Source organism: Vidua macroura, chromosome 4 (assembly GCF_024509145.1).
Source record: "Vidua macroura isolate BioBank_ID:100142 chromosome 4, ASM2450914v1, whole genome shotgun sequence".
In the NCBI taxonomy this organism is placed as follows: Eukaryota; Metazoa; Chordata; class Aves; order Passeriformes; family Viduidae; genus Vidua; species Vidua macroura.
This window is the reverse complement of record NC_071574.1, coordinates 4871255-4892937: the sequence shown is the minus strand read 5'-3', so window position 1 is coordinate 4892937 and position 21683 is coordinate 4871255. Positions and strand designations below refer to the sequence as shown.

The window sequence follows — 21683 nt, the reverse complement described above, 5'->3', positions numbered from 1 at the left end:
CAACTACGAACATAATTTGGAAAGAGGCAAATATTGACACGAGTGAGATACTCAGGCACTCATTGAATGAAAGGGAATGGTGTTTCCAGCAGCAGGTTTTACTAATAGGGGCTATAATAGGCACTACCTGTAAATCATATAGGACATTCTTTTGTTACTGAACATAGTGATAGGAAAGTGGAATTTTGGCCATCATTTGCACTAGCATAGACAGATACAGAATCCAGCTGTCTTTTGATCGTTTTGAAAGGTGTCAGTCACGGCCAAAATTCTTTTGGGGTGTTTCATACACTGAAAATCCCCAATTCTGGATTTTCACCGAACCAAAATTAAACACATCGTTTAACTGCCTCCAGAGAGCAGCTCCATCATTCTTTGAGGCTTTCTGTGCTCCTGTCAGTCACATCTGATTTTAGTAAACTCGCCAGTCCTTCCCATTCCGGAAAGTACAGCCGGAAACGTATTCGGTGTGTCTTTAAAAACCACAGTAGAAGCGACCACCCCTCTGAGCTGCGCCCCGTCGCTGCACTGTAACACTGACATTTGCAAACTTCTTAGCGCCTGCTGCTGCAGTCAGGAGAAGTGAGAAAACCAGAGCAGAACTGGTGCTGAAGCTGGCGCTCGGAGGTGCCGAGCTGCGCTCCCGGGAGATGCCCGGATCCTGGCACGGGCGGCCCTGGGACCGGCCCCGCCGCTCCCGCGCCGCCGCCAGGTGCCGCTGCCGCGCCGCGCCCGCCGCCGGGGCTCCCCCTCCGCCGGGAGCCGCTCTGGCAGGAGCCCCTCCGCCGGGAGCCACTTTGGCAAGAGCCACCTCCGCCGGGAGCCGCTCTGGCAGGAGCCCCTTTACCAGGAGCCCCTCCGCCGGGAGCCGCTCTGGCAGGAGCCCCTTTGCCGGGAGCCCCTTTAGCCGGGAACCCCTCTGGCAGGAGCCCCTCCCCCGGGAGCCCCTCGGGCGGGAGCCCCTCTGCCAGGAGCCCCTCTGCCAGGTGCCCCTTTGCCGGGAGCCCCTCCGCCGGGAACCCCCTCTGGCAGGAGCCCCTTTGCCAGAAGCCCCCTCCGCCGGGAGCCCCTTTGCCAGGAGCCCCATCCGCCGGGAGCTCTTCTGGCAGGAGGAGCCCCTCCGCCGCGAACCCCTTTGCCAGGAGCCCCTCTGGCAGGAGCTCCTCCGCCGGGAGCCCCTTTAGCCGGGAGCCCCCTACGCCGCGAACCCCTTTGCCAGGAGCCCCTCCGCCGGGAACCCCTTTGCCGGGAACCCCCTCCGCCGGGAACCCCTCTGGCAGGAGCCCCTTTGCCAGAAGCCCCCTCCGCCGGGAGCTCTTCTGGCAGGAGCCCCTCCGCCGCGAACCCCTTTGCCAGGAGCCCTTCCGCCGGGAGCCCCTTTGCCGGGAGCCCCTTTGCCCGGAGCCCTCTCCGTCGGGAACCCCTCCGCGGGGCTGGGCAGCGCTGCCCCTCTGCCAGGAGCCCCCACCGCCAGCAGTCCCTCCACGGGGCCGGGGAGCGCAGACCCTCCGCCGGCAGCCCCTCCTCCAGGCACCCCGTCCGCCGGCAGCGCGTCCGTGGGGCCGGGCCGGGGCTGAACCAGCGCTGGGAACTGCGCCGCCGTGTGCGCGTCTGGAACTCCCCCCCCGCGCCGCCCCCTCCGCGCTCTTCCCCGGCCGCGCTGCCAGCAGCGGGGGAGGCAGCTGTGCGGGAAGGGCGAGGGAGGGGAGGAAGGGGCAGGAGGGAGGAGGGAAAGGGGAAGGCGGAGACGGGGCCAGCCCGAGGAAATCAAACGGCCCCGACATGAATTAGGCAGCGGCTGCAGAGGGGAGGGCCCCCTCCCCCGCTCGCTCGCTCGCTGGTCCCGCACGGCGGCGGCAGGAGCAGCGCCGCCCCGCTCGGAGCGGCGGCTCGGGGCGCGCACGCACACACGGAGCGGCGGCGGCCGGGCGGGCGGGCGGGAGGGAGGGCGGGGGGGGGCCGGCAGATGAAGATGGCAATGTCTGTGATCCAAGCGTGCCGCAGCCTGGCGCTCTCAACATGGCTGCTGTCCTTTTGTTTCGTGCATCTGCTGTGCCTGGACTTCACCGTGGCCGAGAAGGAGGAGTGGTACACGGCCTTCGTCAACATCACCTACGCCGACCCGGCAGCCGGCAGCGCCGAGCTCCGCAGCGAGAAGAGCGAGTGCGGGCGCTACGGCGAGCAGTCGCCCAAGCAGGACGCCCGCGGGCAGGTGGCCCTCTCCGCCTCGCCCGCCGACCGCTACGCCTGCGACCCCGGCACCCGCTTCAACGCCCCGGCGCCGGGCAAGAGCTGGGTGGCCCTGATCCCGCGGGGAAACTGCACCTACAAGGACAAGATCCGCCACGCCGCCGCCCAGAACGCCTCCGCCGTCGTCATCTATAACGTGGGCTCCAGCAACGCCAACGAGACCATCACCATGCCCCACGCAGGTGAGCCGCGCCACCCGCAGGGGTGTGCTGAGGGGGCAGACGGATGGGACCCCCTTTTTCCAGCCCGCTCTGCCCTCCCGCAGCCTTGAGGTGGGAGCTACTGCGGGAAGGTGTCCTGGCACCTCCTGACAAGGAGCAGGATGGGCTGTGGGCGTCTCTGGGTGATGGGTGCCCATCGTGGGGTCCATGGAGCTCCTCTCCGTGCTGCCGTGGCAAAGGATGGATGTGCTGCTATCATATCCATAGCAATGCACGCCGGTGCTCCAGGGATGAGAAGTTTGGAACACGTAAAGTTTGGGTCTAGTCAGAGGAATGGGACGCTGATCCCACTGTGGGGCACCGGTGTTTTGTTGTGTCCTGTGGCAGGTGCCGTGTGGGATCGAGTGTGGCTGAGAGCTTCAGAAGAGGAGAACTTGCTGGGTTGTGGTGCAGGCTTATCAGGAGGCGCAATAAAGTAGAGAACACGGTGTCCACAGTCTTGGCTGCAATGGTGTAAAAGCTGTGAGATCGAGTAGGAATGTCATGTCTCTGATTTGGTGAGAACATGAGATGTGTTGTCCAGGACTGGGATGTGGGGAGTGTTTCACTCCCCCAGGTGAATGTTCTGGTGGAGTTTGTGCTTGCAGTATCAGCACATGGGTGGTTGGGTCCCAACATGTGCTTGTCAGCTAGAACCCAGTCAAAATCCAGTCATTCAAAATAACCTAAACCCTGGCTTATGCCCACAAAAAAAACTCCACTGTTTCTGTACCAGCGCTTGATCTGAAAGAATGTCTTAAAAACGGTTCACCAGATTTATATTTAGGGACAATGTTTTCTGCCAGGGGTCACTTGTCTTTTATACCAGCTGCCTATGCCATGGAGATAAGATGCCACCTATTGTGAAATCTCAGTTTGGTTTCCATCCAGTTAACTAATCATGCCCAGCTGTTTTATGCCTGTTGAATCTCAGCAGAATTGGGGTAAGTTGAAACACAGAAATGCTGCAAAACAGGATGTTATTCTAATGACACGTTACATTTCCACAGTAAACTAGCTAGGTTGGATGTGCTGAAAAGCAATTTGTTGCCTAACCATAGTGCTAAAATACTGCTGATGCAAAAGTAGTGATCTCGGAACCTCTTGTGTCCAGCCTGTTTCAGAGATTAATCACTTGTATTGGGCAAATTAGTGTTTCTTTGGTAGGGTTGGTGGAAGATGGAGCTTTTCTTAGTGTTTTCCTTTGGTTTTGTGAGATAAGCAACTTGTAACCTCTTGAGCTTCCTGAAACTATGTTTTATAACCTGCCCATGGTTTAGCAGCTGTTCAGATTATACTTCTTGCTACTTTAAGTATCACAGATTATATACTAAGAAGTATAAAGTATTAGGAGCTTGGCACACTTATGCACCCTCAAAATAAAGCTCAAGCTGTTTTAAAACTTAAGATGCAGCCTAGTTTATTCTTCTCTAGTAAGTTTCTCTAAAACTGCCAACATGCTGGATTAATTGTTTGCCTGTTTTTAAAGAATGCACTGAGCTGTTTTCCCACACAAACAGTGTTTTATTAAGAAACGGTGGGAGTAAAAAAATGTGTCTAACCTTTTAAAATGTTTTAAAATGTTTTTAAAATGCTTTGGTTTGTTTTAAAGTCTAAGATGAAGTAGGGAAGGAAACTTTCGTACTGCAAGTGGCCTCAGAGTTAACGAATATGAACATAGTATCAATTATCCTGGTAGCAGCTTCTTCTGTGTCATATGATTCCGCAGGATTTGTTCTGAGAATCCTTTCTGAGTACTGAATTGATACCCAGCAGTGGGTTTGTACAGCACCAGCGGCTGAAACAAAAAGAAACTTTCAGAAATTAATCTGCCCTTGTGGAATATGATCAGTGAGACTGAAGGACTTTGCTCCTAGATTTCATGAAGTTGTCTTCGTTCTAAGGATTTTTGTTCAGCGAAGTTGAATAGTGGTTGTTGGGCTTACCTTAGAGAAAACCTATCCTCTCACATGGTCAAAACTGAGAGGAGTTTCAGATCACAAGTGAATTTTTCTTCTGATGAAATAGAAGAAAAAAAAAAAAAAAAATCATTCTTAGATATTTAGCAATCCAGCAGGGATTCAGAACTTTACTCTCCCTCTGGTACTGCTGTTACTCTGGGACAAAGTGAATAGTCAGGCTGTGTAAAACTGTGGCTGCAAGTTTCTAACTTGGAACCTTTGACATTTGCTTGTTCCCAGTCTAAATGATAGCACAAGATTCAAGGGAAAAATGAATCAGTTTCTTGGTTTCTGAGTTCAGCAGCATCTGCAGTGCTCTGCCCACGCGAAATCCTGGAGTGAGAAAAAGAAAATTCCATCCTGGAAAATACTTGGAGGTTGAGAGGGAAGGGTGAAATATGACCTAAAAAGCAATTTTATAGTCAAAAGAAATATGATGTTACTCCCTTATTATTTTCTGTTTCCCTCTCACAGTTTTTTTTTGAGGTTTCATAGAAGTTTAAACTCTTCCTATACAGAAAAGTGTATCCGGTTGCATAACAATGTGCTTCTGCCCTTACTGAATAACTTTAAAGAGTAATACTCCTCCTAAGAGTTTTTTTTTTTTTTCCCCTTACATACATTCTTCTCTTCTGTATGCTTTGCCTTCTTTCTCTTGTTGTCACTTTCCCACTTTCTGCTTCTTTTTCTGCTCCTCTCAGCCTTGTTTCTTCATGTCTTCCCCCGGGCTTCCTTCCCTGCCTTAACCACGTTACTTTGCCATTTCATAGTGCTTTGCCCTTGCCACTTTCTTCCCAAGGCACTCTTTCTCTTGCCAAAGAACTTACCTCATGGCTCTATGTTTAATTATATTTCCTGTTTTCTGCTACAGCCATGCCAATGTCCCATTGCTCATGTGGATCCTCCTGATTCTGAAATCTATAGGCAACTGTAGCAAGATACTGTGTGTAGGGTTCATAGACCTCCCTCCCACCACCCCCAAATCAAAACCAGGGAAGTATTATCTCAAAGCTTGTTGTAGAAATCTTAAAATATGACTCTCCAGGATTTATTTATAGAGCATACAGCACCAAGTGTGCAACTTGAACCGCTTCTGTCACCCCGTGGAAAGACTTTGCTTTCAGGGAGCTTGTGCTGAGGTCACTGCTTGCACACCCAGAAGGATGAGGTGGAGTTATGACATCTACATTCACAGGGAGTGTGGAGCTCTGGGATTCTCCTGCTAGGATGTCCTTAGCTTGTGTATCATCTGCTACAGCCTGTGCAAACAGGCATTTTTATTGGCTTGAAGGATGGCATAGGATCTGTGAGTATGACTTGGTTTGCATTGTGGCTAAGTAGGCTCCAACCAGAGAAGGAAAAAAACATCTAGAATTTCTATTTCAGGTGCTTTGCATTTCTTCTAGATCAACCTTCCTAGCAGAAAAGTACTCTAAAAATGCAGAGGATGTTGTTTTTTCTCCAGAAGAAATCCATGCTGTTGGCTGGGGTTTCTCATTGAAGACTTTTCTCACTCAGACCAAATTAGCCATTTTCTAGGTCTGAAAAGGCCCCAGCCACTGTGTCTACATTAAATAATTTAGTATTAATTTGCAGTAGTCTTAGTACCTGTTGTAGCTTATATCCTAACATTTCCTCTGAGCTCTGAATAGAGACACTAAGAGAGCCTTCCAGAAGGTGATTCGAGGTGAGAACTTCCTTCTCTACAGCTCATATTTGAGGGAACCTACATGGACCATTGCTAACTTGGGAACCTATCAGGTGCTTGGGGCAAGGGAGGTTAACTGTGATTGTACATGATTCATATGTGGGTAAAAATCAACTCTGTAATAGTCTACACAGTTTCTAAGATTCAGTTGGAATTCCGAGGTGCATCAGATTATGTCACAGAACGGATATTGTTAACATGTGAAGTAAATTGCACCCTGTGTATTTTTGCACCAGGCAGTGTTGCATTCTCCATATTCTGCTTTTCCAGTGCATCCCATCACCAATTTTAAGTCACATGCCTCACCTATGGCAGCCCCTTTGTAAAAATGGGCAGATGCCTCAGGTTTTTTTTTGTAGTGGCTTGTACACACAGCAGCAAGTAGCAGCTGTACCTTTGATACATGAATCTCAGAAGTGGTCTAAGATGATTCTGACTTCTCCCCCCCCTCTCTGGCCCTCAAGTGCAGGGGGTGTATGTGCCAGACTGCATGAGGAGGGTATGGCCATCCCATTGCAAATTCAAATGTGTCCCTCTGGGGCCCAGACTCAACCTGGGAGCATTCAGCTCAATAACAGTCTCTTCCTTTGTACTCAGATTTTTGTTCCTTCATCAGATTTTTGTTCATTCAATGACTGGTCTTACATTTTACATATTTTAAGATGTGCTGGTAATAGTTCAGGCTTTGGCCTGCCCTGTAGATTTGTAGTGATGTGCAAATTAAAAACCGAAGTTGAAGATTTCTCTCTTTACAGACTTAATTCAGTACTGTAGCTGCATTTGTTTCCTTATTAAAACAATTATTTTCCTAAACTTCTGTGGAATTCTAATGAGGAAAATGTGCTGAGAGCATTCACACTGAATTTACATATGGAAAAGTGTGAATTAACGGAGGGCTGGAGATTTCAGCCTTCTAGAGTCTGCCACAAGTTTTTTTCTTTTCCATACACCTAAGACTGATTCCTAATAGAAGCTCACTCAGTGGGGAAATGGAGATGGAAATCAGTGCATCTTTGAGCCCTGTCCATTGAGGCATTGCTGGGAGGTACTGCCATCCTTAAGAACTCAGAAGAGCTGCTGGATCCATCATGTAGGCCTGGCTTTCTGCAGTGTTTGAAAATGTAGTTCTCTGCGTTTATCAAAATTCAGGATTTCTAGCTGACAGGCTGTCCCACTGCATTCCCTGGTGAGTCATGCTTCTGCTGCTAGTTCTGCTCTGAAGAGGTTCTAGACTGCTTTACTGCCCCTGTGTTCAGCTGTGCCAGGTGGAGGGGCCACTTGGTGCTGGTAGGTAACTAGTTCAGGTTAAACTGAATTGAAAGGAATTCATTTCACCCCCAAGGACTAGAACAACAAAATAATACTAGTCCCTGGCACTACCTGGGGCTTCAGCTGGGGCACTGACTTTCACCATTAGATGAGACACTTTTTACCTTGAGTCTTGCATCTCTCAGCCTCACAGCTGGGTCCTGTGTCTCCTTGAGAGCCCACTGCAGTGGGAAGTCAGACACTGAGTCCAGTGAGCTTTGGATCAAGTAATAAGGTATGGCTTTCCCTACAAAGTGGTGAAGTATTGATTCATTGAAGATTTCATTGGTCCTTCAAGGTTATTGATTGCAAAAGCAATTAGATTTCTGCTTTGGATACAGTGACATTCATACAAGTGCTGTCTTCAGATGTCTGCAGTAGGAAGTGACACAGCAAGAAGAAAATCTTCTTCAGGAACAAAACTGTATCCACATCCACACTAACTGCTGACTGGTGATCTGGAGCAACTCCTTTTGGTATATAGTCCTTAGGAGAATGGCTTGCTTTTGAGAAAGCAGTGGTTTGTCTTAGTCCCTTTGATATTTTATCTTTAAAATGATACATCTTAGCTTGGGTTATTAGAATATTGTGGCTTAGTGTAGCTCACTAATTGATGCAGATATATTTCTGTGCTACCTCCCTTCACATCACAGAGGACGGGAACATTTTCAGCAAAAAGGGAGAAAAAACTAACTAGTTCAGTGTTGGCACTAAGTCTTCTCCTGGTGAGAGAAGAGGACACTTTCTACTTTTCTTATGTAAGCAAGGGCTTAAAAGAGCCCATTATTGTGCAACACTTGTTTGATGGAGCTCATGGTGCTTTGTCATGTGAGATGAGTGAGTTTCAAGTGATGTCTGCCTCTGTACACCACGAGCCAGGCTGATGAAGAGTTAAGTCTTTATGAAGGGATAGCCCAACAACTTCTCCACTTCCCAATTTCTGTGCATAGCTAACCTGCACAGAAACAGCAATCATTTCAAGACAAGCCCCACTTCTGCCCTTTCAGCTACATTTGAGTAACAGTCACTCGATGACTCCTTTGGTGCAGAAGGGAGTGAACAATACAATCATTGACTCATAGAAATCAGATATGGAAAAGACTGAGTAGTCCATGTAATCTGCCACCTTACTAATTCAGGGCTGCTTCCTACAGTGTTACCATCCACTCCCATCACAGTGCTTTTTGCTTAGCATCTTGCAGAGGAGAGAGTTTCGTGGTGCCTCAGAAACAAATGCAAGTCTGTGTAAGGAGAATGGTTCTGAGGCAAGAGATACAAAATGTAGGAAGATGTTAGTTAGGAATACTATACCTTGCAGTAATATTAAATTCACATAACTTCCACAAAGGCACAGCAACTAAAGGGTAAGGTTAAAAGCCAACTGTATCCATTGTATGTCACAGGGGAGTTATATGGCAATTGTGAGAAGAAAGAAGTGGCCAAATATTTCACAGCTGGTTGTGTGCAAACAGGCTTTACTGTGCTATGCCTTTATTCCACAGTGGGATGTGATCCCAGACTTTGTTCATGACCAGTGCTCTCCTCATTTCACTCCTTAGTGTTTCGGTTTCTCTGGAAAAGAAGTCTGGATGGCTGAACCATGCCCAGGTCAGGCACTGCACAGTTTGACTATCCTGAATGTGGATGAGCAGGGGTCAAAGACCCCCCAGAGTATCCTACTTTTCCTGAGTGCATTTGGATGTAGTATCTCATAAAGTAATTCTCTTGAGAACTACAATTTCTCTTACCTGGAGAAGAAAACCCAAAGCTCTTAGATGCAACCTTAACTTTAAAAAATTAACCATACTAAATCTACCATCTGTGTATCTACTATCTGATGCACTGGCCACATTAGTATAAGTAGAAGTAATTCTTCAGCCAGAGGAAAATTACTGAGTCAGGTTCTTACCAACTGCTGGAAACAATGGTTTTTAGTTTAAAAATGGGCAGGGGGGAAACACCTCTTCATTCACCAGTTCTAAATAAATAGGTTGTAAATATTGTTTGCATATGAAACATCAGTACTATGCAGCTGTGTTTTACAGGAGGGGTCTATCAGGGGCATTCTTTACTTTCTGTCTCCTCTTCAATAAATTATTTGAAATAAACCTGAGAAAACTGAACTGAGGAGAAATGAAGGAGATGATGAAAAAATCAAACTGTTTGTTTTATTGCTGTTCCACACTGAAATATGAAAAGCTAGTGTATTCTATTCTATGCTACTTAAAGAGAAGAGCTTTTAAAAATAATTGTTCATTTCTTTTCTCTCTCAAGAGTGGCCAGTAAATAATGTCAATAATCTGAAGTGCTTGTTCATTTGCCTCTGACAGTATAATCATAGTGATATTCAATTATACTGCTAGACCTGAGAGTCTGTCAGAGTTTTGGTCTCGAATTTGATGTGTTTCACTGTGTTCATGTACAGGATATTTCAGTTTGAGGCAAAATTAGAAGGAAAAAAATATTTGGGAAATAGTTCCCCAAAAAGTATTTGGGAAATATTTCCCAAACCCAGAAACAAAAATTGCTGCCATGTAACTCCATTGAGTGCTGGCTTGAGTATGCCTTGTATACTTCTTAAATGTAGATAGAAACATTAGATCTGCCCAGGAATGCAGTTCCTCCAGGAATACATGGAATAGGGTGGGCTGGCAAGTGCTCCCTTATGCTACACACTTAAAGACATAGCTTTTTAAAAATAATTTGCGTTCCATGGTGTTGTGAGCCTTTATCATGAGAGAGGACCTCAGCAGTGGGGTGCTCCCTAACAAAGCAGTTCTTTTTGTATGGTTTCCTACCAAGACAGCCCCTTACTACTGACATATTTGTCTATGAACCATCATCATTTGTCACTGAAATGGGTTTCATGACATATGATTTTATTCTTCCTCATAATTTGTTCCATATCTTAGTCTTCCTCCATTTTTTATATGCTTTTTGCTTTGCTTCTTACTGTTCAAGTCTCTCCTTACAAGCCATCTCTTTTTTGCAAGTCATTGTAAGAATACCTCACCACATATATGTATTATATTATTTAAGGAATTAACATCACATTAATCTCTGGCTTCCAGCTTTATAAATCACACATCACTAAATTGTGCTCCTCTATTTTTTGTTTCATTTTGCAGTCCTTGTCCAAAAATTCTCTTTTTTTTTTTTTTTTTAGCATGGTCACTGTTATTTTACATTGAATGTGCCTGTCATTCAGAATGGATTCAAGAGCCTTGTGGGTAGTTTCTTCTTTAACTAACATATATGCCTAATCTTAAGATGGCTGTAAACTGTGTCAGTATTAGTTGAATACGTGTTGTGCTGGGTTCAAACCCAGCACAATAAGCTCTGTGGTTCTATTGTTTTGGTTAAATTGATTTGTGGAGCACTTGAGAAGCTTTTGCACCTAATTGTTATTCTCATAGTGGCAGAGCATTTCCAGATCCTCAGGATCAAATCTCTGGGTGTCTAACAAGTTTCACTATAAAAGATTTCTTGCATTTTCCAGTTATGCAAAGGATCTCTATCAGTAACTGATAAACATCTCTCTGGTTTTACATCCTGTGGTGCTAGCTAAAATGTTCCTATTCTTCTTCCTTTTTCATTTCAGTAGCTTCTATTAGAAGACAGAAATTATTTCTGCTTTTCCTTTGCTCTTTCAAAAATCTCTGTGTTAGAGAATCTTAAATCTTCAGCCACATTTCTAGTACATGTCTGTGTACTCAAAAAAAAATCAGTTTTTAAAACAGGACAGTCTGATGCTGCAGTCACATTCATGATTGCTTCTTATACTTGCACAGAGTATGCTTTCCCCTCTTGTGCCTTTTTAAGCTTTTATTATATGCTTATTGTCTCCTAGTTTTACCTGACATTACCATGTTCCTTGACAGAGACAGCCTTTGCAAGACTGTAATCTCTGTGCCTGGTCTCTTATTTCTCTTTATGTGTCCATGTGTTTGAAGTACCATCTGGTTGTCCATCAAATCCATACCTTTACTAAACACTTTATCAAAATATCTCATGCTGGAAAATGAGGAGATGGAAAATACATTATGTTGAGTAAAATACATTATGTCTTTTTATAATTCCCTCTTTGATGTATTTGCCTTGCCTTCTCTTTCCTTCAATCCTTTATTTTCTACCTAATTTTTTCCCTCCTTTGGTTTTTTGGGTTTTTTTTTCATTATTATCCCTGCTTCCAGTAAATCTTTTCCATGGACTTCTCACCCTTTTTTTTTCCCTGGTCTTCTTCCCTTTCCCTTTATGTGTTCTGCACCTGTTTTTCATCTCTAATATTTTGATTTTTTTTTTCCTTTCTGTCCACTCCTTACCATGTTGACAGAAGGAGCCAAAGGCTATTTGCTTTGCATAAGCATTGACTGTAAGAGGAAGCAGAGCAGGATTATGCTCTTTTGGTGGTTTTTCCTTTGCAGCTGACTCTGGGTTTAAAGAGCATCTGCTGTCTGCTGCTCAGGGTGGGCTCAGAGGAGTGGGACACCAGCAACTGGGAAGTCCTCAGAAGAGTGACAGGCATAGCACCTTTGCTGTGCATAGAAGGGGTTTGTGCTGAACACTCCTAAGTATTTTCCATGAATTCTTAAAAGACTAAATTATGGTCTCCTCTCTTTCATGCTTTTATAGAAGATGATTAAGTTTCCCCACACTCTGGATGCTAGAAAAAAACTGATGGGAATTTTTTCTTATCAGAACTGGTTTTTTTAGGTAGTAAAATGGATTTTCAACAGAAAACTGTTTTGGAAAGTTTTTGCTCTCTGGAAAAGTCTTACAGGTCTGGTTTGAAGAAAAATTTTATTTTAGTAAATATTTTATGTTGCTGAATTTCAGTTTCAGAAGCAGTTTGGTTTCCCTTTTCCTTTTTATTTTTTTTTTTTTGATGCTGCAGTTTAATCAGCTTCTACTAGCTTTAGATACTAGTTCCCTTCCAGAGCACAGACCTGACGTTTTCCCCACTCCCTTTTCTGTGGGAATCTATGCATGCATCTCATCATCATCAGTATTATTTAAAGGTGCTGGCCTGATGTTTGCAGTGCTGAATTTCTTTTCCCTGTGTGTGTGTGACAGCAGCTTAGTCTTCCCACTGTGCAGTCCCTAGGCTGTGTAGGGTCTTTAGCCCCTGCTGCTTGTCTTTACTAGCAGATTTCAGCACCGTGTCTAGATACACATGGGAATGATACTCAGTGTGAGGTAAAGATTGCTCTCACAGGCAAAGGATAACAGGGATCAGTAGCTGTCAATGCAAGTGAAATAAATTCAGGCTTGTGGTATGATGCCAGTTCCTAAATGGTTGCCCATACCTTAATGTTATTTGCATGGGACTGGATAGTTCTCAAAATGCCAAATCCTGGTAAAAATACCCCATTCTCTGGGGCAATGATAGTGGTATTTGTACAAGGAAGCTTAGAGAAGGTGTTCATAGTAGTTGTTATAGTTTTAGGGTACTTCTCTGGAACTACCACCCAGCTCTTTTCCACACTTGGAGACTCAAAACTGCTCTCGCAGAAGCTCTATAGGATGGGCAGAGATAAACCCTATGGAGTGAAGCATCAGCTTTTCACAACAGGATCTCTGCAAAGCCCTTAGCTGGGTGATGGTGATGAACCAATGTCAGCTTGGTATTTCTTTGTGACTGTTGCTTATAGGGAGGAAGCTGCAAGAAAAGGCACTTGCTATAAAAACAGTCTGAGCCACTTCTATTTTTTAGTGTCTGAAGATAGCTAGCAAATGCAAATGCTAGCAAATAAGCCTCCACCAACCAACCATTTGCTGAAGTTTGTCTTGCAGCGTGAGCGATGTGAAAGCCTTTTTCTTCTAAAACTTTTATTTAACTGTTGAATGCCAGCACAAGGAAATATTGTGATAGAATGCAACCTAGAGCAGCAAAGCTATCACAGGTGAGGATGACATAGTTCAAAACACAGTTCAAAACATGATAGTACCATCATTCACTTTGGTCAGAGAAACAGCTGAAATAGCCATTAGATGAAAGTCACGTGGATGAACCTGAATCCTGGAGAGGTGAATTCATGTTGATGAGAAAATAAAAGCCATCAAAGTAGGTGGTGACCCCTGTGGTCTCCCCATCATGTGGGAAGTCTTTCTTTCAGAAACTGTGAAATGTCTTTGACTAATCCATATATCTTAAACCTCATTTCAGTTCTGCACTGACTCCCATTTCTCACTGGCACCGACTGTCATGATCTTTGGCATTTTCTTGTTTGCTGCCTCACTGCTGTTTGTCCCAGTTCCTTCCTTGCTGCCTTTGCAGGTGGTGGGATCATTCCTTGCGATGATGAGGTTCTTGGTCAGCTCCAGTTTGAGCTTGGATGTTTTTCTCTCTTTGCATTTAGCAGTTTTGCATGTTTGGGAATGGGTGGTTGCATTGCTCCCAGAGTGCTGCCCAGTTGGACCCACAGGTGAATTAGATAAGGAAAGCCACCAAACAGCTTAGCTGCCTGTGAAAGCCTCTGTCTAAGGCAGCTGGGATCCTCTAGGGCACACTGATTCTTCAGGGAGCTCATCTGTCATCTTCACTCCCCTGACTTACTGACTCCTGCTTAAGAAGATGCCCAGGAAAATGTCTTTTTTCAATGTTAGTGGGGGGTTGTTTTTTGTTTTTTTTTCTATCTATAAGCATTCACTTTTATTTATTGTATACCCACACAGCCTTTTTCCCTCCCTTTTCTTTCCTATCCTAGTCTAATAACCAGAACTTATTGAGATGCAAGTTAAGAGAGCCCACAGACAGTTTTTAAAACAAAAATATGATTGCATAGCTATTTATTTCCAAAATTATGGCTTCTAATGGTTGTTAGTGCAAAGAAATTTTTGGTGCCAGAGAATTGGTGTTATCTGGTTTCTCAATATGCATGACATCACTTCTTTCTGCAATAATTAGAAGTTTCATTCCCATTAACTAATTTATCTAACCATCTTTCTGCTATTAGACTTACAGAAAATAACAAAGCAAGCACTGAATTTTTAGTGGAAAATATCTCCTGTTGAGTAGATTTGCACATTTGAAGTGTAGAATCTGTTCTTAGTTCTTAACCAATGCTGTGTTGAATTAGCACCGTGACTACTGCTATCTTTCCATATTCTGGCCACTGACCAGAAATACTTTTTGGCAGTGCAAAGACAGCTCTGCAAATTCTATCACAAAGCTGTTATCTTTGGCTCTCACTAGCCAAATGTGTTGTGGATTAGCCCAGAAAACAGGAGCTGCTGTGCATATGTAAAGCAATAGTCTCCTTGGTAGTAACGATAGCAGGGAGGCAATTTTAATGGGGTCTCACCTGGACTAATACAGCAACTCCTAAAATCTCTTCCTTGCAAATGAGACCAATACTTAAAAACCACTTCTGACTTCAGTAATCTAGTGATTTGGCTGTCATAAAACTCAGTAGTAGGTATTTTAAAATGATCTCTAATGTCTACCTCACATTAAATTAATTTGGAGAACACTTCACGGCCCAGCGGAGAAAAATGTTTGCAAAAATAGTTATACTTAAGCTCACATTTAGTTCTTGCTGAGAATGGACTAGAAGTTGAGCACCTTGACTAAATGTCACTGAAAGTGGTTCTGTGAGGAAATGTCATCTATGAAATATGTAGAAGTGTCTGACATAGCCCAGGGGCTTATTACTAAGAATATTAGTGTGGTCATCTCAGGTGAAGCTTATGCCCTTCTATAGCACTGTGAATACTCGAGATTCTTACAATAAGCACTTTTATTTGAAATTGTAAAAAATAAGATACATATACTTTATATATGTCATTAAAGTGGTGCCAGTTAAAAGAGATTATTTAACTTTATTTCCTTTCTCCACATAGTTTGGCTTCTGCTTTCTGGGTTATCAGCCATGTCTGCATCACAATATGAAGCAAAGGTGCCTCTCAACTTCCAGTGAACACTGTGCCCCTTCCCTCTGTGGAAAAGCTGGCTGCCCAAACCCTTTCAAACCCAGCTGCTGTCTGCTCTCCACTGTGTTTTATTTGATGTTTGTCACCATTGCATGCAGAGGAACAATCACAGCTGTGGGAAGCATGGACAGCTGTTTAGTTATTTGCAGATGGCTTAAAGACATGTATCAACCAGTCATTTGTACTTGCTAGGTGAGCTAGAGGAGTTCATGTCATTTAGAGTAGCCACACAGCATTTCTTTGCTAATCAGGGAGTTGCCTAAATTGGAAATACAAGTATATTATTAGATATACAAGTATATCTAAGGCCAATCTGATACACAGCAGCTCCTTACGTTACACCCATTCCAGTTTGGGAGCAATTATTGTAATGTTTTGCAGTTTTGGTTCCAGTAGATAAAATTTTGCATCCTTCCTTGTGGTCTTATCAGTCAGCCAACTTCCTTTTGCTTTGAGGAATTCAGGATGGGTTTCCTTAATATTCCCAGTGGTACATATCAGTTTTGGATAGAACTTTTAGCCATTTAGACATGTTGAGATGATGGGGAACTGTAACCAAGGAGGAGGGAAGTGTAAAATTAACAGATGTTCCTCCTTTAGACATTCCTAAAAAGCTAACTGCCACATATAGTTAAAGGGCTCTTCCTGGAAAATATTCCAATTATTGCTTCTAATAACCTTTAAGTACATTCGGGTGCCCCACAACAACATGTGTTAACTTCACAGAAAGGCTTGCTGGACCAGGCAAATATTAATGTAGGATACACAAGTGCTAATGAATGCCTGGGGTGAATCCATAGTGTCTTGAGTGCTTTGCAAATCTGTATTTATCACCACAAGCCTCAGAGATGTTCCATAATCCATAATGCGAATGGCCTGCCGTGCGAGCGGAGGTGATTAGTATCTGCTTGTGAGTGCTGTGCTCTTCACAGGCCTGGGCCCTACTTTGCCTTCTCCTGTATCTCCTTGGTTAATAAAACAGAATTGGAATCCATCCATCAGTGAATTGCTGCAGGTGTGACTAATTTATAAATAAGCCTGATGCTCATGCTGTTATCCGCCAGTTGTCTCCACTTGTTGGCAAGAGTTTCAGGCTCTGAGAATGACTTAAGTCTTTATTCATAAAGGGCACGATATTAAGTCAACTTAAAAAAAAAAGTAATTACAATTTCGTTTTGGTTTCCGTCTTTAATAATGGCAATGTCCCTATCACTGAAATGGATCATGTTCACAGCATGTAAGCACCTCCAGGCTCTAGCAGGGAAGAGATTGTACCTTTTTTTTGGGAAAGGGTGCTGCTCTGCGCAGGCTTGATAGCATGAAAACTGAAGGAATGAAGTTTTAAACAGGTGGGTGAATTTTAGGTCCACTTTTATAGCTACTTTGAAGAAGCACACAAATGACTGGAAAAGTCACAAGAAGTTCATGGAAAAGAAAAGCTTCTCCAGCAGCAGTATTCTGATCTCAGTTGTTTATACATGGAATATTGGGATTAGACTGGGCTCTAAGCTGACTTTTCACAGGCCATACTTTCCATATCCACACTACTTTCAGACCAGCTCAGGTGCAGATTTCTGAACTTTTCAGGTTAGTCACTATTTAAGGGTCTCCAAAGTTCCCATTTCATTTAATTATATTTTTGCATGTTATGAAAAGAATTCCAATAACTGTCCTGTAAATTCCAACTCCCAAATCTTTCCTTTAGAAAAAGCATCCTGAGATTGCTGATTTCCAGAAATGCACTTACCTATGCCACTTATTTGTAACCTGACTTCTGAAATCCTAACCATGCTGAAGTCAATGGCAAACCTTCCTAAGGAATTCATTGCCAAATAGATCAGGAAAATGAATACCTGAGCTCATGATATCTTCTGCTGCCCTCATAGCATTTAACACTTTGTCAAGTACAGAAGAGCCACCAAAAAACATTTCACCAGCCCTGGCAATGAAGTATCAGCAGTCAGCATTTCATATGAATTGTACACATCTGTTGGATTCAAGCAAAGCATCAGACAACACCAGAGCTTCATTAAGATAATTCTGTAAGTGCATAAAATGATGGGTCAGCCTGTGAGTGCCTTGAGCCTGTAAATATGAACTGGCATCGAGTTCTCCAGCACATTTCACAAAGGGTCCACCTGGCCTCAAGTGAATCTATAAAATGTGTAGTCATTGTTACATTTATGATATAGGGAGAAGTTAATTTTCTTACCTTTTGAAGAGCTTGAGAATAGTAGGTCATGTCTCGTGTGTATTTCTGACAGTGGGCTTCAAAACATTTTTTTCTGAAACCTCCTGACAGCTAAAATCTGGTTCCTGCAAGGCTTATGGCTTTTGTGTGAAGTGAAAGGAGCTGGGTTGTGTGGTACTGCTAGAGCTGTGTTAGGAAGGGGCTGAGAAGCTTGGTGTGCATGATGCACGTTCCTTGTCTCCAAGGGCTGGGAGAGAGGGTGCTGCCTGACAAAAGTCACAGTCGAGATAAAATCTCCAGAATCTCAGGCAGGTACTGGCTGGATGCACTGCAAAAATACCTGCTCTAAATTTGGAGAGTGAGATCAATATGGTTTTCACACCTTTCTTCACTAACTGGTGTACTAAGAAGGAATGGCAATGATGACAGCCTCATCACGAGGGGACTGCTTCCGTGGTGGTTGTTAAGAGAATGCTCAAAATTAGCATTCACTGTCTCCAGTGAAGGAATGGAATCTGTGTTTTATGCCATCCATCTATATACCAAATAAATATGGACAGTTGTCATAGAAATAGTTACAGAGACAATGTCTATCTACATTAAACCTAGCAGAGGTCATTTCTAAACTGCTTCCTGTCTGACCAAGTTAAGATGGCATTTAATATAGACTGAATTTGTTCCAGACAGAGGATTATTTGTTATTAAGTCTTGAAATACAGGGCTGGTTGGTGATCTTTTTTATTTCCTTTTTTTCCATAAGTTTTCTAGAAATACCATTCAGCTGAAGAGACCACAGTGTAGGCAATGCCACATGGTGATTTGAGTGCCTTCATCCTGACATGCATATTGTGTTTTGAGTGGTGTCATTCTGTTTTGAGAGCTTGTGGGATTTTCAAAACCACTGCTATGTTAATCTCATTTGGGTTCTCTAACATACTTCAGATCACTCTCTCTGTTTTTCAGAGTCTGATTACAAGATACTGAATGATGATTTGTACAGCAATTGGGCTGTTTTCAGATTTTCACTACACCTTCATTTTGGAAATCTTTAACTGTTTAGCCTCTCTGTAAGTCTTCTGCATGCTGTATTACAGTGAAATTCTCTGCTAATCAAGGTGCTTGCTAATGAGAGAATCACTGTCTCTCGCTCAGTAGAGGCACTGCTGTATCCTTAAGACATCTTGCCTTTTGATCTCCTTGATCCAGATTAAATGTAGGAGGCTAAATTCAGACAGAAATATCAAATGCACAGCAGTGCTTAACAGAAATGTTACAATTACATACAAGTATGAGAAATCAAAGCAGGGATTCAGATAGGTGATTGAGCATGGAAATAACAGGGTAGCTGAAGTTCATTATTTCAGCTTGTAGTTCTATCTGCTCCTATGTAGATATTGAGTCATCCAAGGATAAATGAAGAGAGAGAATATAAGCTGTCATACAAGAACCAAGGTAAATGGAATTACCTGCCTTTCATGTCCTCTCTCTATGGGCTGAATTCCTCTCTGATGCCATCCAAACACAGAAATGCATGAGCAACACTAATATTACCAGCAGACGAAAATTTTCAATAGTTATGACTGGCATTCCTCCCTGGGAGCCAGCGTGCGTTTTGTTTGTGTTTGTTGTTGGGTTTTGTTAGGTTTTTTGGGGTTTTGGGATTTGTTTTGGTTTGGTTTGGTTTGTTTTTTTAAGGGGAGAGGAAACAGACGTGTGAAATAGCATGTAAGTATCTGAAACTGCATGATACAAGATCTGAGTTGCATACTCAGGGAATAACTAGAAGCTACCATTGAAGATTGGCTTAAAACAAACCTTGCTTTGGAATCAACTGTGCAACTTAAGTACATCCCTTGACATCTTCAGCTCTTTCTTGTGTACTAAATCTTGCTAAATTTGGGGCAAGATTCAGTTTCTGAACATCTGAAATCTGAAATGTTTCATATAAAATTCTTGTTTCGAGTAATTTAAATGGTTACAAAATTCAAATTCAAACTCTGAACCTTCCGGCTGCGGTACAAGTTCAGAAAATGAGATTTCAGTAGGGAAATATAACCTTTGCCTTATCTATTGCAAATAGATCCAACATGGAAAACTCTTATAATCAGCTGTAAAAATATTTGCATGGGTATTCACCTGAGACTTAAAAAGCAAGAATCTAATTGGCAATGTACTGTAGTATCAGCATTATGTTAAGTACTTTTGTTTTCATCATCCTCAAAGCATGCCTAAATCTCAGAGAGAAATGAGGAAAACCATATCATCAACCATACAAAATCAGTCACAGCTGTACAAAATGTAGTGTGGGCAAAAATGTACCCTTTGGTGAAGCCTGAAAATACTGGCAGGTAACTCTGACAAAAGCTTTGTTGTAGGAACGTGGGCACGTGTGACACACACTAAGCATCAGCAGAGCATCATGAATTTGCCTGAGAAGCATGTGTTGAGAGGAATGTATTTCTGACTGAAGAAGAATTTAGTTCTGAATTTATTTCTTCATTGCCATGTTCTTGTAAAAGTATAGAGGAAGAGCTCTGCCTCTTTAAAGATTTGGACCCATTTATGCATATCACTCCCATGCAGGCATAAATATCTTTATTTAGGAGTAGATAGCATGAATCCTTTGCCTGTGGGTACAGATGTGTGTATGCCTGTGTGTCCTTATTCACATACATGTATCTAAAAATCATCCAGGGAGACCAGCTACAGCAGGTAACCCTCACCTGGTGTTGAACCCACAGAAGAGCCAAGGATGTAGAGATCCCATATCATTATTTGGCCAAGAATGATCTATGTAGACATAAACAGCCCTATTTTTGATCTGCACATGGCATGGTGGTAGTACTTTTGCTGGTTTGCTTTGCGATTCATCTCGATTGCAGTTCTGCAGGACACAGGGAAAAAAAAGAAACAATAGATCTTTTAAAAATGTTTAGAATGTTCTTAGAAACCCCTCTTCTGTGTGCTTTTCTGATTTGGGGGAATTCAGGAGAGAGGCAGGAAAAACAAATTGTTTCAGCCAACTTGAGGTCTTAACCTTTCAGGTATTATAATGCAAATTAAATGTGTTGTCTTGAAATGTAAATCAAATGTTTGATACAGACAATTAATAATGCAATCCTGCAACTTGTATATGCACAGGTGTAACAGAACAGGGGACAGGGGACAGGAATTTGCCTTCTATTTGACAGCTTTTCAGAATACTAAAAGCAAGAGATTCCATCTGGAGAATTTCTAAGTTTCTGAGAACAAAAACGAAATTAATGTTGTTCCCATACAACAACAGAGCTGTTCAGGTAGAGCTTTTCTGCTCTACCTTCCTATAGTCCCAACTGCTTGATTAGAAATGAGTTAGAGTGTGATCTCTGTGTTCTCCATCTAGACACGTGTACTCCCTGGTAAGCTCAGATATGAAATTAAAAATCCTGTTAGAAGTGTTTAGATCCTTAGGTAAAAGCCTTAACTAAAAAGACAAGGTTCCTTGTAGGAAAAAGAGAGATTAGTTTTACAGTGTGGGCCCTCGTGCTGGAAATACTCATGCGGGCATGTACCATGGATGCAATGAACTTGCTTGATCTATTCATAGCTTTACTCAGTGTATGTTTTTACCCAGATGGTGCTCCTTAAATTTCACTGGACTGTGTGTATGAGCAGCAGTTCACACTAAAGATCACAGTGCAGAACAAGAGTCCAGGTAGCAAACAAATACGCTTAATTAAATAGACATTCACAATTAATTAATGCAATACTTATGACCTTTTTATGGTGTCTCTCTGCAAGAAGGATTTGTAAGTTTCAAAATTGCTAGTAATTACTGTCTTGTTTTTGTTTTGGATAATTTTATTTCCAAGGATAAATAAATAACATTCAGTTTTGAGAATGGAGAAACATGCAAAAAGGGTGGGGTAGCCAAACCTTACAGTGTGCCAGGAGTGGATTCCACCCTTCCAGCATCTTCTTCACTCTGTACTATTAGATTATTCTCATCCCTACAGCACCTTGCTTCTCCAAGCTTCCTATTTGATAGTTTTGGTTCCATATGTTTACTCTTTTCATATGCTTGAGCTCCCACCAAGACTGGTTTGCTTTTCTTTTCTAGCAAGACTGAAATTTCCCTCCATTTTCAATTGAAG

The 21683-nt window shown here is 43.1% G+C and overlaps 1 protein-coding gene across 2 annotated transcripts in view; it reads left to right on the top strand.

Moving 5' to 3' along the window:
* Positions 1-1966: 1966 nt before the first annotated feature.
* RNF150 (ring finger protein 150) overlaps positions 1967-21683 on the top strand; it is a 116024-nt gene continuing 96307 nt past the window's right edge. For both annotated transcript variants that reach the window (XM_053975996.1, XM_053975995.1), the window contains exon 1: positions 1967-2432. In XM_053975996.1, the coding sequence (XP_053831971.1) occupies positions 1967-2432 (466 nt within the window). The remainder of the gene's footprint in view (positions 2433-21683) is intronic.